Raw genomic sequence first — 16,270 nt, 5'->3', positions numbered from 1 at the left:
ATGTTCTTTACAACTTTTACATTGGTAATTCTGGTGATTGATATTTGACCAATGCAATAATGATGAATATAAAATATTTATTTTTTAATGTCCTAATTTTTGTTTTTGTGAACGTTCTACACCAAATGTTTACTTTCCAAAATGACTCTACTCTGCCATACTGAACTATTTTAGGTTATTTCTTCATTATGTTGAATCCAAATATATATACATATACATGATATTATATGTTTGTGTATATATATATATGATATATCCACAATATAAACAATACATTATTTTATATGGTATTTAGAATCTATATATAGAAAACATTGAATATAGAATCTGTGTATAAAATTGAGGAATATCTGTGTTACCAGCACCACTAATAAACAGAATATTTTCCAAAGAAATTGGTACTTTGCTGATTAACCCTTTGCTTTAATATTATAACTTTTACCTTAAAAATAGAATCTTAAAGTTGAAAAAAATCCTCAGAGAATATTTTTTTAAATCCTCATGACAAAAGTGAGAAAAGTGAGACCCTGAAAAATTAAGTGACTTAGTTAAGTCTGCACATCTTTTTAGTAAAAGACTTGGGACTAAAACACAGATCTCCAGAGCCCACTTATTCTTATCCTAGAGAGGCTCATTGGTTTATAATGTACATCGGGCTTAAATTTTCAGTTTGTGTTTTTTTCATTTTCTGCATAATACAAATATTATAAAAACATGTATTATTAAATGTTTATCAGACCCAAAGGCTACATAATCTGACTATAGGGGGACCAAACTGGTATATTTTATTTGACTGACATTATTCTTAAACCAACATTTGAAAATCAGAAGGTTGCACACAGAAGTTCAGACTTTATGAAAAAACTCAGATTTGTCAACACTAGACCCCTTACAATCACAGAGTCTGCCAGATATAAGTAGTACCTCTGGACATGCACGCAATTTCAAGTTCAAAACAACACCTGCCATTCACACAAGGTAGGCCAATATACTTACCTGTATCCTTTTCACTCTTTTGCTATACCTCACTCCTATAGGTGTCAGGATTTTCAGCTCCTTTTACATGAATCTCTTTCTCCTGAGTCTCTCTTTTAAATCTGTAAAAATCATCATAATCACTTTCTTCTGTTGAATAATAGTAAGCAAATACACAGCAATTTTTATGGAAGTTCACCAATAGAAGAGATTTTTTTACTTTCTCTGCACTCCTGGATGGCCAGGTCTGAGCATCATTTACGCTTTCCTGAAGGAATTTCCAGGATATTCTCTGTCCTTAAAGGAAGAAAGAAGATAGTGCTACAAGTGATGACATGCCTGTTTCTTTGCAGCCAATTTTGTGGAGTTACATCAATGTCAGAACAGTGCATTCTGACTGAGGAGAAAGAACAAAAGAAATCATTATTCATATTGCTCTCCTGTGTAGCATAATCACATATCAGAAAAACTAAAATAGGAACCAATAATAGTAAAGTTGAAAAAAATCGGTGAAAATATTATAGATACGAATCATCATTTCTGCCACTAGGGGCTGGACTTTATCAAATTCAAGATTTAATTTCACATTATCACTGTGGACTTCACTCCAAATACTATTCTTCCTATCCCCAAAGCTACTTACTTCAAACAGGCTATTACACGAAGCTAAAAAAAATCAGAGAGGAATGCAAATAAATGTCATACAAATGCATAGTTTCCCAATTTAAATGGTTCCTTGGCTACTTAGCCATCTTTTGCTTTTCCTTAGTCAACTCCTTTCTTAGGTTGGGGGGTCAGAGGATGGGGTTGAGAGTTCCCACCCTCTAAGTCACCTGTTTGATCTTTTTGGAGACCAGTCCCATTCTGAGAATATCTAGTAGCCCCACCCTGAGTCACTTCATTAGCATAGACTCTAGTGTATTTCACAGGGCTCCTTAGAAATAACAAAAGATACTCCTATAGCTCAGAAAATTACAAGGTAACTGAACTCTGTGTCAGAAACAGAGGATAAAGACCAAATATATATTCTTATCATACCCAAGCAGTTTAATCCGCTTAACATCCTTCAGAGGAGGCTCATGGACTCCTCTTTCTTGCCGGCCTTTTTCATATTGGTATCCTAAAGTATTTTTCTATAGCTAAGCTTTCCCGACTTTCCCTTTCTCTCTGTGGGATCTAACCCTCTCCTATTTTTTTAATCTAATATCCATATGCTGTTGACTCTCAAATACTCCAAGACCGATCTCACCTTATATTATTGGTTCCATATTTCCAACTACTTATTAAATGTTTACTCAAGGATGCTCTACAGATACCTCAAATTTAACACATCCAAATCAAACTCATTTTTTCCTCCCATGATACCTCCACTGTAATCTACACTTATAAAATTAGACCACCATTCACTTCTATCATATCCAGTCAAACTTCATGTTATCTATTCTATTTCTTAAACATTTGAGTCCATTCCCTCTTCTCCATTCCCACTGCTACTGTCATTGTTCAAAATATTATGACTTCAAAATACAATTTCTTGTGTGAAATTAGCACATAGCTAATTTTCCAGGTTCTCTTCTCTATATTCACCAATCCATTTATCGTGACTTTGTTTAGTTTTAAAATACAAAGTTGATCATAAAACTCATCTAATTAATGCTTTCCAGTGCCTATGTATAATGTACAGCACTTTAGTTTAGCATACAAATAACTTCATTATCCCATCCCAAAACGATTTTCCCAATATCATCTCTTACCATTTCCTCTTATACACCCTTACTCCACCTGACTCCTTATACTTCTTTGAAATCCCTACTGTGTCATCCCAATGGCTTTTCACATGCTGTTTTGTTTAACTGGAACACCTCTTTCCATCTGATCCCTTTTTATTTAGTCTGAGGAAATCTAAATCATCCTTTAAACTCAGCTCAATATGCAGCCTTCACATTTTCCCTTCAATTCCAAGCAGGTTCATTTACTTCTCTGTGTTTCTATTATAACTAGAGTATGACTCTATTATAAGGAAATGCATAGAAATGAAATTCTATATCACTAGACTTGTTTCACCTAGAGGTTGAAATCATGTTTTATAAATTTTGGTTTCTTCAGGAATTCGTATAGTGCTTGGTACACAGGACAGACTGAATACACATTTGTCTAAATTATTAGCTGGCAGAGTTTTTTTGTTTTTTTTTTTAATTTGCCCGGTTGGTTAAGAATCATTAAGTACCTGCTGCTTACAGAGACTTGAACACGGTGCTGGAGGAAAAAAGTATTGCTAGTGGAAGTAGGGAAAAAATAGGAGGAGGGCCATAGATATTAAAATAAAAATTAATATAAAATTTCTGCTTGCGACAAGTACTTAATAGTTTCCTCCTTTTGATTTAGTGAGGGTGGTTTACATTGCTTAGCTCAGAACTTTTATTTAATCTGTTCATTGAAAATCGTGTTGCCAGTCTAATTCTTTGTCAAAATCCTGAAAAAGCCAGTGTCGTAAACACTAGAACTCTTCAGCAAATATTCATTGGACTGCATTTTATACCTTTGCACAAATATCCAAGGACTTTTAGCCTACGCATCAAAAATGCAAATAAATTATCTTTTAAAGTAAAAGATTTGGTGTTAAGCTTGATCTTGTATCTCCGTAACTATTAAAACGACACTGAATTTTATGTTCAGTTAGTGTGGTTTTGAAAAGATGTATTGGAGTTGGCTCTTTCTCGCTTTTTTTTAATAGCCTACTTCCAAAGTTTGGAAAAAATGTTTTCTTCAGGGAGAAAAAAAATGCCCAACAATAAATCTGCTTAGAAATTATGTTAATTTACCTTTTAGATCAAGATGAATGTGCTGTTTATGGTACATGCAGCCAGACCTGCATAAATACGTATGGATCCTATGCTTGTAGTTGTGTGGAGGGCTACATAATGCAGCCAGACAACAGATCCTGCAAAGCCAAAACTGGTAAGTTATCTAATTTTTTTTTTTTTTTTTTTTTTTTTTTTTTTTTTTGTTGCGGTACGCGGGCCTCTCACTGTTGTGACCTCTCCCGTTGCGGAGCACAGGCTCCGGACGCGCAGGCTCAGCGGCCATGGCTCACGGGCCCAGCCGCTCCGTGGCATGTGGGGTCTTCCCAGACCGGGGCACGAACCCGTGTCCCCTGCATCGGCAGACAGACTCTCAACCACTGCACCACCAGGGAAGCCCAAGTTACCTAATTTTTGTCCTTCCAGAATTTATTTCCTATTTGCAGTTCTTTTCATTAGAAATGTATATAGTAGAGCAATATGGACTTTGAAGAAATAGATTTTTTTCTTCATTTTAAGGAAATGATCCATCCTTAGAAAGCCAGAGAAGTTCTTTTAGTTGTCACTGATCACTACAAAACTCCTTCCATTACAGGAAGTTTCTAATGAACAAAAACCTGTTCAAAAGGAATGGATTAATTGATTTGAATTACCCATCTCTCTCCTGGACTGTATAATAGATTCCTCACTCGTTTCTGTGAGCCTCTGCTTTCCCTCTAAAATTCATATTTCACATAATAGTTAATCTGCTAGAATATAAACCCAACCATGTTGTTATTTTGCTTAAAATCTCCCGATAGTTTTCCCTCATGTTGAGAATAAAACCCAAACTGCTCACAGGGCCTCTAAGGGCTAATGGACTAGTACCATTTACCTTTCCATCTCATCTCCTACTACTTCTCCTTTTATCACACCCCAGCCATACTGGTTTCCTTTTCCTTCAGCCACTTTGCTCTTGAGGTCTTTTCACTTGCTGTTTGATCTGCCTGCAATGCTTTTCTCTATGACAGTCACATTCTTACCATTCAAGTCTTGGCTAGAATGTCAACATTCAGAATGACCTTCTCTGACCATTCTATTTAAGGGTGTGTACTCTCTCCATCACAATCTTATTTCCCAACTATACTTATTATTCATACCTATTCTATCACTACATGACTTTTTAGTTTTCTTTATAGCACTGCCATTTGAAATGAACATATTTATGTATCTGTTTATCATCAGATTTACCCAGAATAATATAATCATTATGAAAGTACAGAACTTGTCAGTTTTGTTTGCTGTTATATACTCAGTTCTGACCATTGCCTGGAACATATAGGTACTCAGTGAATATTTGTGGAAGGAAGGGAGAGATTGAGGGAAGGAAGGAGAGAGGGAGGGAGGAATGAAGGAAGGAAGGAAGGAAGGAAAAAGAAGGAATTGATTTTTCTTTCTAATTAAGATTACTACAATGAGTGTTCTCCTCTTAAGTATTTGAATTTCATTTTCAAAACTGCCTTCCCTTTACCTCTTATCTGCAAATAAAGCCTACTGTTTCTACATAGTGTGCAGTCTTAGTACACCCTCAGTAAATATTGTTGATTTGCCAATGAAATAGCCTTGAGGTGCTGGTAATGATAGGATAACACTAATTTTTTGTTGTTTGTGTGTGTGTGTGTCTGTGCAAACTGAATTAGCTTGGGAATAATATAGGAAGATTTTATACATGGTATTCCATCTGGCATCTTCTCACTTCCTCCAAATCTGGTTTCATTTCCTGCATTTTCAAATTATGAAATTTTGAGAAATTAGTGAATGTCCCCTACTCCCTTTTATTAGCAGTTGGAAAATTAGGCATGGGATGAGATTCTCTTTCCTGAAACCAAATTGAGCAAAGCATTGGATTTGCTCTGCGAGCTGCTGCTGTTTCCCTTTACATCGTAACTTCATGTTATAATTTCAACTATTTCTCTGAGATAGTATGTTTAATTATTTACAAAACGTATTTGTATAGAAAATTACCAAGAAAGGAACTCTTTTACTTCTTAGTTTATTTTTTTCAATTGCTGACTTGGTTTATGAAGCCCTATTTATTTTTCAGGGGCAATCCTCTAGAAAAATTAGGTCAAGTTATCTGTTCCTCTTTTTTTCCACCACTGAGAGTTCTGATTTAATATATCAACGGATTAAAGAAGTGGAAGGCTTTTTCTTTGCAGTTTCTTCTATTGATCCACACAATATTGCTGTGAATACACAGGGAGAGTGTAATGTAATAAACCTTATACAGAGAAGCACTTCCTCTCTTTCTACACAGAAGGGTTTCTGACAAAAAGAGAATGTAGTCAAAGAGGGATGGTACATGATATAGTGCTGCATCTTTGAATGTAGTCAGAGGGATGGTACATGATTTGATGATTCTGGCATTGATAATGGAATACATATGTAAATGCCTTCACCTCTAGTGGTTGGCTTGATGACTGTTGGCGTACATAGTTAGAACAATACACAGTTTTCATGGGAACGTTCCTGTGGTTTGTAGTTTTAGGAAAATCAGTAATATAGTAAATGAGTACAAGTCTGTAACATATACTGACTAGTTCTAAAGGTCACATGGATATTTGAACAATGCATTTGTATAATTCAAAAAAACCGATCAGTTTTGCTTTAGTTTTCTCATATTTGTAACAAATGCACAGGAGGATTTTTTGCTTCCATTAGATTAAATGTATTAAAATTCCATTTAATACATCAGCTTTAAATTTTTCTGTGGCAATTTTATTTACTATGGTATTGCTGTGACTGAAGGGTGCTAGGAAAAAGTTATAAAGTAAACCCCATTTGTCTTCAGGCTGTGACTTTCCTCTTTTCCATTACCTGCTGCTTAGATTAGCACCTCTTTTTTTCTTCCTTTAAAATTTTACCCTACTGGATTCTGGAACCTGACTTTCCCTCCAAGTAAAGCCAGAGTTCAAGGGATTCCAGAAGCTGGGATTGTGTGAAATTAGGGAAAGGTTAGAATGGGCTGACCCCAAACAGTAGATGTTTGTAAAAGATCCCTAGACTTTAGACAGAAAATGCAACATAAATATATCAGACCCAGAGGATACAGTGGACAGCTAGAACTGCACACAAGAGGAAAGTTCTACAAAGACCTTACTAGATAATAGATGTGAAAATAAAAGTTCCTAGGAAAGGTAACCTTTTATGTGAAGGCAGAGGGTGGCAGAGTCAGTTGGCTGGGAAGCTGCTTCTAAGGTGATGAACTAGTTCAGCACAAAATAATATCATGGGGCTTCCCTGGTGGCGCAGTGGTTGAGAGTCCACCTGCCGATGCAGGGGACGCAGGTTTGTGCCCTGGTCCGGAAAGATCCCACATGCCGCGGAGCGGCTGGGCCCGTGAGCCATGGCCGCTGAGCCTGCGCGTCCGGAGCCTGTGCTCCGCAACGGGAGAGGCCACAGCAGTGAGAGGCCTGCGTACCACAAAAAATAATAATAATAATATCATGGTCGCTCCCCAACTAGTCACCCCAAAGCTTGCCTGTGGGATCTTATTTTCAATGTGACAATTGATAGTAAATAGGAAAATGAATTTAAGTTAATTGATTATCCCTCTTTTGTAGTATAATGACCAAATCCAAGTAAAATTCATAAGCCCTAAGAGCACCTTTAAGAAATACCTCTAGTAGGGGGAGGGGATTTTAGGCCCTGTGGCAGTCGGGAGAAGAGATTAATGTTAGGCAGGAGGCCTTTTCATTCTTGATAATTCATGTAGTACAGACAAATTCTTTTCTTTTCTACACTGAGTAAGATTTTCCCCTGACTACTGAAATATAGAATCAAGTGTTTCAAAGTTGGGAAAATTTCAAAGGTAATCTAGTCCTATCCGTGTGACATCAAAATAGGTGATTTCCAAATGGAAGAAAATCTACAGAACTCTCAGTGTATGTAAAAAAAATAAATAATAACTTCATGCATACTTGATATTACTGGGTAGTAGGAAGCATGCTAGAATGTGAATGTCATGATGGATTGTTCACAACTTTGGAATGGGACACACGTTAAACACTAGTCATTTTTGAATTAAATGTTAAGACTTGTCATTTGCAAAAAGATGTTTTAAAGTAACTGTCAAGCATCTATAGGTATCCAGTAAAGCATCCTGTATATTTTTACATTTTTCAAAATTAGAGTTCTAATAATGACATCAAATCTGAAAATGAAAAGTTTTTTTGTTTGGTTTTTAATTTAGCTTACTTCCTTTCAACTGATTTAGACTGATTTTGTTATAGAAGTATGTGTTAAATGTGGGCACCCAGGATTGACAGGGGGCTCATGCAGAACCTGTGAGAGTGAAAATAATAGCTAAGGGTGTTTAATTTATGAACTGTTGGCAATTTTGAATGAACTGATAAATTCTGGCTCCTTGGACTATACTTTTCAGTGTCCTAACCACTTGCTTAAGGCAGGCATTTACCCCAGCATTCAGTTCTATGGAACCTATAAGCCTCTATTGATTTCATCAAAGCAGTAGCAAAATAAAGAGCACTAAATAAGTCTATGCTCATCATCGTTGAGTCACCACATTAAATGGTACCATATGAGGGAGAGTACACCTTTTTGCCACAGAACAACCAGAGTAGTGAGAGAAGAGAGTCCATTAAATAACTTTGAGATTCTATTACAGCTTATGCTTTGCTGTTCACTGATTTGGGCGAGGGTAAGGGGAGACTTTTTAGGCGATGGAACTCTTAGCTGTAAGAAATACAAATTATAATCCCTGTGTAATCCATCGAAGCACACCTCCAAACAGTGTTAGAGAGTGTTTTCATAATACTTTCTTTGCTGCAATTTAAAGAAAGAAGGAAGGAAAGAAAGAAAAAGAGAAATAAAACAAAATATAACTTCCTATGGTTCCTACTTCTAATCTCTATTATCATCTACTAATAAATAGTTTAAAATGTCCTTTTGGAAGGTTGGAGGAATCATCCATGGTTTTCTGTCAAGGCTGGCTCTGCTCATGGGGAGAACAGAATAGGCTGGTACTTGTATAAAAAGGGACAAGCCTGGGAATTAAAAAAAAAAAAAAAAAAAGGGAAGAGCCCCTGCTCAGAGTATCATACTAATCAGCACTTGTGATGCTTGGAATTCAGTTATTAAAGTATAATTGCCTTTTTTTCTTTTTAAAAGAAACACCCCATATTAAAATTTAAGTGTTCGTAGGAAGAGTAACATATTAAGTCTTAGTGACCTTGATAACTTAAGAAACTATGGATCAGATCTGTTTCAGTCTACCATCTGGCTAAGAATGGCTTCCCACAGAATGATATGTGATCATGTCTTGACAACGTGAAGATTCACTATTTAGAGTTTTTACTCTTTTTAGATAGTCCAAAGGTCTAGTTCCTGCACAGTTTGTCATTTCATTGAGGCATAACTGTGAATGACACTTGATGACGTGATGGTGTATGAGAAGCTCTGAGCTAGGAGCAAGCCTAGTAGACCAGCACCAGAATAGAAATCCAGATTTGTCATTTTTCACTCAGTCACATATGCATGGAGGAAATGATGTACACTATGGTAAGTGGTAAGTGACAGAGAAGTAGCTCAGTGCCTGGAACAGAGTATGTGCTGGGTAAATGCTTGTTGGATGCTGCAAGCAATTTCCTAAACATTCAGGAAGCAGAATAAGGATATTGGGATATTGAGGATCAAAAAAAGGAAAGTCAAAAGGCTGCAAGAGATTCGAAGGGTAATGGTGGTTTTTTGGGGTTTTTTTGTTTGTTTTGTTTTTGCCAGTTTCATCATGTTATTTAGGGTTCAAGCTGCCTTTGCTGCAGTAGAGGCATCAAAATTGGCTGGGGAGCTCTGCATAATCTCCATAAATGTGCTCCCTCAACCAGTCCCTCCTCAAACAGACATGCAGTCCGAGTGCGTGTTTGCTGTGCAAATATAGCTGGAGAATAAGCGACACCACCTGCAATCAGGCAGTATATCCTAAGCCTCTGTTCTGTACAAATACTAGAGCTTCACAACTCCCTTTGATAACGTGGCCTGGCCATTGAAAGCATTTTTCTATTTTTTAGAGTACTCCTACCCTATATCTTCTCTGGCCCTTTGCTCAGTTGGAATTCACATTCCATGACAGGACAGGGCAAGGATTTCTAATGGAATTTCCATTACCCAAATTAAGCATCACACTTTCTTTTTCTACCCACACAACTGTTAATGAGTTTGCCAGTATTGAGGTATAAAACTCCTCATGGATATTCTATGTCTGTTTTTGCTGGGTTTAAAAATTTTTCTTTTTAAGTTTTTGATTTTTTGTTTCCTGGAGGACATCAGTTTCACAGTCTAACACCTTTCTTGATATCTTAAATCTTTTTTCCAGCAACAAGTTTGCAAGATTGATAACAGTCTTACCTGTCATGTGTTTTACGTGTCATGACACCTTTGATTTACCCATAGTCTAAAAAAATATTAGACACAGAAAAAATGCATGTCTTCCATTTTCTTTACCACTTAACATCTTAGCTGCAATCTAGCTGCAGATGTCTTTATTTGGATATTAAGAATTACGTGACGACATTTATGGGCTCTAGATTTGACAATCAGTAAATTTTGTTTTCACAAATGACACAATATATAAGTGCAAATTTCTATCATTGTATTTTTTTATAGAATAGCTATTGATTGAACTAATATTTAAATCCTCAATATAAAATATATAATAGATCATGTCATGTTCTACAGTTAACTTCCTTTCTTTGTCTTAAAATTGGACAAATATAATGAAAAACAAAAAGAAATGAGGCACATTTAAATTCATAGAAATTACAAATGGTTTAAGATTACGCATGGATGTATAATTTTTCTATTGTTTTGTTTGAGAAAAGTGTAAGTATAGTGCTATTGAAATCCTCAGAAAACCTAAGCTTAAAACCTGACAGAAAAAAAATTTTTTTTTCTAATAAGGGAAATTTGTTTTTCAGAGAGTTTTCAAGGCATCCCCTGTATCAGTTGCAGTCAACAATGTAATAAGAGCAGTTAGAGAATGTCTCTTGAGCACTCTTCCCCCAGAGTTCATATTTGCCCTTGACTTTGATGACAAATATTCTGCATATTCTCCCTAGTCAAGCTTCTTAACGTCATTTTAGTCCTGAGAAGAAAAAATCCATTGTATTGAATGCAGTTTTAAATGTGTGTGAGCATTTCTTCTTTGCACTAGGACTCACACAGCCTCCATCTTTGCTTTCCATGAAAAATAATACTTGCCAAGTTATTAGACAAATTATATCTTAACAGACTTTAGAGGCTTAGAACATACCATCAAATTACAAGGGATATATATCTAGTAAAGTAGCTAAAAGTTTGGTATATAATCACCATTGAGTATTTAGAACTAGTCTTTTTTTAATAGCAGAGTAGAAGATTGTGATCTTAAATATAGGTTATCTATTTGCATCCGTTGGCAGCCCTGTCAGAAAACAGTGAAATAGATTAAATGACCTTTCCCTTTTCCACCTCTAGATAATGAATTTTCAGATGTCCACCTCCTTCCTCTTTATTCTAAGATGATGGTCTTGTTTCATATTCTCCTGAGAAAACAGAAGCAGTCAAAAGAGAACTTTCTCATCCTGAACTACATCTACCAATCTATCTGAATATAGAGCTAATCACTTCATCCTTCTCTTATTTGAATTGAAGAACAAACTGACTTTGATCCTGTCTAAGGCCAATCCCAGCCTCTGTGCATCAGTATCACCTTCTCTCACCTGTACAAGAGTTAGACTCAGACAGTTGTCTTCTTTATCCCTTGAATCATCAAGATATTCTTTTCTCCTGGATCATTTCCATCAGTATACAAGGATGTAGTAAAGAGGCTGCAAAACAACCTCCTTTAAAACTGTATTTCTCTCCAGCTACCACTCCATTTTTCTTTTCCCGTTATAGAAAAACTCAGTGTGTTGTCTCTTTCTCTATTTTCTCCTCCTCCTTCAGTGGGTCTTACCTTCTTATCACTTACTTAAACCTCTGTTGTCAAGGTTACCAGTGACCTCTAGTTGCTTAATTACTCAATTATCAGTCCTTAGCACACAACTGATCCTGTCTCCTTCTTGAATACTTTCCCTTTTAAAGAGTGTATTCTTGGAGTTCTCCTCTTACCTTACTGGGCATTTTTTTTCCCCTCAGTTTATTTTGCTGCATAATCCTCATTTTGTCAGTATTTTCAGCATGACTCAGTGTTCAGTCCTTTGGACATCTTCTCTTCTTTTATTTATTTGGACATCTTCTCTTCTTTTATTTCTTTTATTATTCTCTCATCCTGTATCATGACTTTAAAAACACATCCTCTTCCATGGTTTTATTAAACATCTAGAGACTGAGACTTGCCAGTTTTTACCACCAGCCCTGAGCGCTTTGTTGAACACTAGATTCACTTGAATATTGAGATCCAACTTACCATCTCCATTTGGAAATTTAATGGAAATATCACTCTATGTGTCCCAAGCTCTTGATTCTCTCCCCTAATAATGCTTTCTCCAGTGATGGCCATCTTGGTTAATGTGACCCCATTCACCCAATTGTCCAAGCCAAAATACTGGAGTCTCCCTTGACTCCATTCTTTCTCTCAAACTCTTTGTTTCAAACTTTTAAATATGTTCTGAATTGTACTACTTTCTCTAAAGAACAGCCTGCATCCACGTTCCTACCAATGCTTTACCTTTCTTCATAGAATTTAACACTGCCAAAAAAAATTAAATAGTATTGGTTTACCTGCTTATTGACTTTTTCCTCCACTAAAATGTAAGCTCTACAAAAACAAAAAATTTTATTAGTTTCATTCACTGCTGTATCTCTAGCATCTAGATGAATGCGTGGTGGAATCTAGTCATGCTCAATAAATCTGTTAAATAAATATGCAAACACTGAGACAGTATTTTCTTTTTAGGAGACAAAAGTGGCTTTTTAAAGGACCCATGCTTTCAAACTGGAAATATTTTTAAAGCAATTTTTTTAATGTTGTTTTTTATTGTGGTAAAAGTCACATAATGTAAAACATAGTATTTTAACCATATTTAACTGTACAGTTCCGTGGCACTAAGTACATTCACATTGTTGTGCAACTCTCACCATCATCCATCCCCCCAATTTTTCACCTTTCTAAACTGAAACTCTGTCCCCATTAAACACTAACTCTCCATTCCCCCTCCGCACCCCTGCACCCCCCAACCCCGTGGCATCTACCGGTATACTTTCTGACTCTGTGAATTTGACTATTCTAGGTACCTAGTATAAGTGTAAAGCAATTTTTAAATGAGCCAATATCTATTACTTATTAAATTCAATCATTACCAATTTATAAATTAAAGGGACATGTCTGAATTGGGAAAAATGTGCTTCTATAGCTAAAGAAGTTTCTGTTTGCCACAATGAGAAAGGTGATTAGGAGATTCAAAAGTAGCCATAGGCCACCTCTCAGTAACTAATGCGAATTGACCATCCCTGGACTATCTGCTAATTTTAATATTAATTCAGTAACCTAAAATTTGAATGAATCATACTCTGAGATTTTGAGATTTACCAAAATAACCCTTCAATTTAATTAAATTTATACTTTAATTAATTAAATTCAGTATAATTAAATTTATTTCATTTTCCTGATTAAAAATCACAATGCATTATTTTTGTCATTTTACTTATTGAAATACACTATCATTCTTTATTTTTTTGAAATACACTATCATTCTTAAACTTAAAAAATCAGTAAAATATCTTTAAAAACATTGGCAAATCCATATTCAAACAGCCCTTTATGTGTCATTCATTTATTGAGCACTTACCATGTGCCAAGTAAGACCTTCTAGTTAGTAGGGGAAATATAATACTTCCTTGATCTGGTGGATCAACTCTTTAAGAAACAGGAAAATTGTGAGAGCTGCTGATTTGCAAAATGAGAACCTCTTTTAGTGTGTGTGTGTGGGGGGGGGGGGGGCACGATGTTATTGGCTTTAATTGTTGTTCAGAAAATGTTCCTTATTCCTGCGAAACAGCATATTTCATTGCTTCTCAGTCATCACATTTCACATTGAAATATCCTCTAAATGAATGTAGCGGTATTTCACTATTAACATCCAAATAACAAAAAGGTTACATTGTTTTAAAGTCTGTAATTCAGGTTGATCAGTAGTTTACCTGAGTGAGTTTTCACAGTGCCCAAGACAAGATTACAAAAGACAACACTGACCTAATATGCCAGCACTAAACCCATCATCTTCTCATAAAACCGACTCTGCTTTTTTTCCTGTTCCTCCCTGTCACCCAAATCTCAAATTTCCACAGAATCTTTGACCCCATGCCCCTTATTATCTACATAAAACAGTCTCTACAGTTTAAAACTTCGACTTTATTACATCACCCCATCTCTGTGTAGGAACACAACACCACCCATTTTAGGTTCTTCTACCTATTTTCTGAGAAATTAAAATAGCATTTCCCTGTTCAGTAATCCAGATATTCAAAACCTGTGTCTGTATAAGTTTTGTTTTTTTACTAATAACCTTGGATTACCTTCTTTATAATTAAAAAGATAAATACCTTTCTTGATTTATATGTGTGAAATTTAATGTGTTCCTGAACCTCTGTGGATTCTCTGGGGCTTACATTTCTCCACTGGCCCCTGCTTCCAATAGAAATGTCGGCACACATGGTCATTCTTTCTTTCTGTATCGCATCAATCTAAAGGAGAACAGAAATGCCTTTTCCTTTTTACCTAACTCCTTTCCAAACTCACTCCAGAATACTACCACCAAGGCAGTGTATAAACAAGATTTTTACATACTACCTTCCCATCTGATTTGAATTATACTACACCACTTTAAAAGTAAAAGCAAAAACAATTTTAGAAATTAAATGGGAAATATACCTATCCTACTATATTCTACTCATGCATATCCTATTCTATGTATCAGTTCCCAGTTGATCTTCAAGATATTTTTGCTCGTTATACTCTTTCTAAAATTTATATTGACTTTCCATTGCAACCCAAATTAAAAATAAGTTTATCATCTTGACATTAAATGACTTGTGCAATGTTTTCTCAACCTACTTTCTCAGCTACTGCAAGCTCTATGTGAGTTTGAATCTAGTTCTTTTTACTTAGTAGCTTTGTGATCTTAAGCAAGTTACTTAAACTCTAAATAACTTAGTTTTCTTACCTATAAAATGTGGATAATATTAGCACCTGATTCTTAGAGATGTTGTGAGTATACAATAAACTGATAAAGATGAAGCTAGCTCCTAAAACATGCTCAAAAAGTTTGCTATTGTCATTATCATGATGAAGTACTTTCACCACTAATGCACGTTGTACCCTCAGAAACTGAAAAACTGAGGTTAGTATCTTCCCAACACATCTTAGAGTCTTTCCCACATATGTGCTTTTGTCAAAGCTGTTTGTTTCACCTGACTTCCTTTTTTTCTTCTTCTTCTTCAACTTTTTTTTTTTTTAATCTCTGCATGTCCAATTCCTGTTCTTCCATCAAGGCAAACCTGAAATCAAACGTCATCGTCATTAAGGAACTTGTAACTCTATTAAACAGATACGTTTTTGTACATTTGTGCTGCTGTAACAATACCACAGACTGGGTAACTTACAGATAACAGAAATTTATTTCTCTAGAGGCTGGAAGTCTGAGATCAGAGTGCCAGCATGGTCTGCTGCGGGCTGTCTTCTGGGGTGCAGACATATTGTATTTTCACATGGCAGAAGGTGCTAGGGATCTCTCTAGAGCCTCTTTTATAAGGGACTTATTCATAAGCGTTCCAGCTTTGGGACCCAAGCACCTCCCAACTGTCACCTCCCAATACCATCATCTTTGGGGGTTAGGATTTCAACATAGGAATTTAGGGGACTCAAACATTCAATCATAGCAAGATATATCTAAACATTCTTTGGAACTCAATGTTACTATACATGTTTTATGAAAGGTATCAAACCTGACTTAAAAAATATAGACTTTTATAGATATTTAGAGATGTATATATATGTATATCAATTTTTCTGTTAGGTATATCTTTCTTGAAGACAGACTGTCCTGCTGATCCCCTTCAGATACTAGTTGAATACCTTAGAGCTATAAGTTCTAAAAATAAAATAAAAAATACAATAAAGCATTTTCATCCAGTCAATTGAGTTTAGTATAAATGCATTGTGACAATAAAAGGTAGTGCTAAGATAAATTACAGTATAGTTGTAGTAATTACATTTTCTTGCTTAGGTGAAAACTGTTTAATGCATTTTAATGTCTCCACATTTGATTCATATTTTACTTTTTCTTTTGTAAAATCTGATAAAATAGTTTCCTCTGACATGTGGCACAGCATGCACTTATTCTAAATATCATTCAGCTCAGTAAAGAGATTTTTCCATTGACAAAATAGTTGAGGAAAATGGAGAAACAAATTTGGCCATATACGTTTTGGAAATGAAAATATTCCAGCCCTGTATCTTT

At 35.5% G+C, this 16,270-nt stretch overlaps 1 protein-coding gene across 1 annotated transcript in view; it reads left to right on the top strand.

Annotated features, from left to right (window-relative positions):
- The window catches only part of LRP1B (LDL receptor related protein 1B), a gene marked incomplete at its 3' end in the record, with an annotated part of 1,833,965 nt that overhangs the window by 851,492 nt on the left and 966,203 nt on the right, over window positions 1-16,270 (top strand). Inside the window, exon 5 of the mRNA XM_082841888.1 lies at window positions 3,805-3,933. Coding sequence (XP_082698014.1) covers window positions 3,805-3,933 — 129 coding nt within the window. The remainder of the gene's footprint in view (window positions 1-3,804; window positions 3,934-16,270) is intronic.

This window comes from Leucopleurus acutus (genome assembly GCF_964270905.1).
Source record: "Leucopleurus acutus genome assembly, chromosome: 6".
Lineage (NCBI taxonomy): Eukaryota > Metazoa > Chordata > Mammalia > Artiodactyla > Delphinidae > Leucopleurus > Leucopleurus acutus.
The sequence above is the reverse complement of the archived record's forward strand: the minus strand, read 5'-3'. Positions and strand labels throughout refer to the sequence as shown.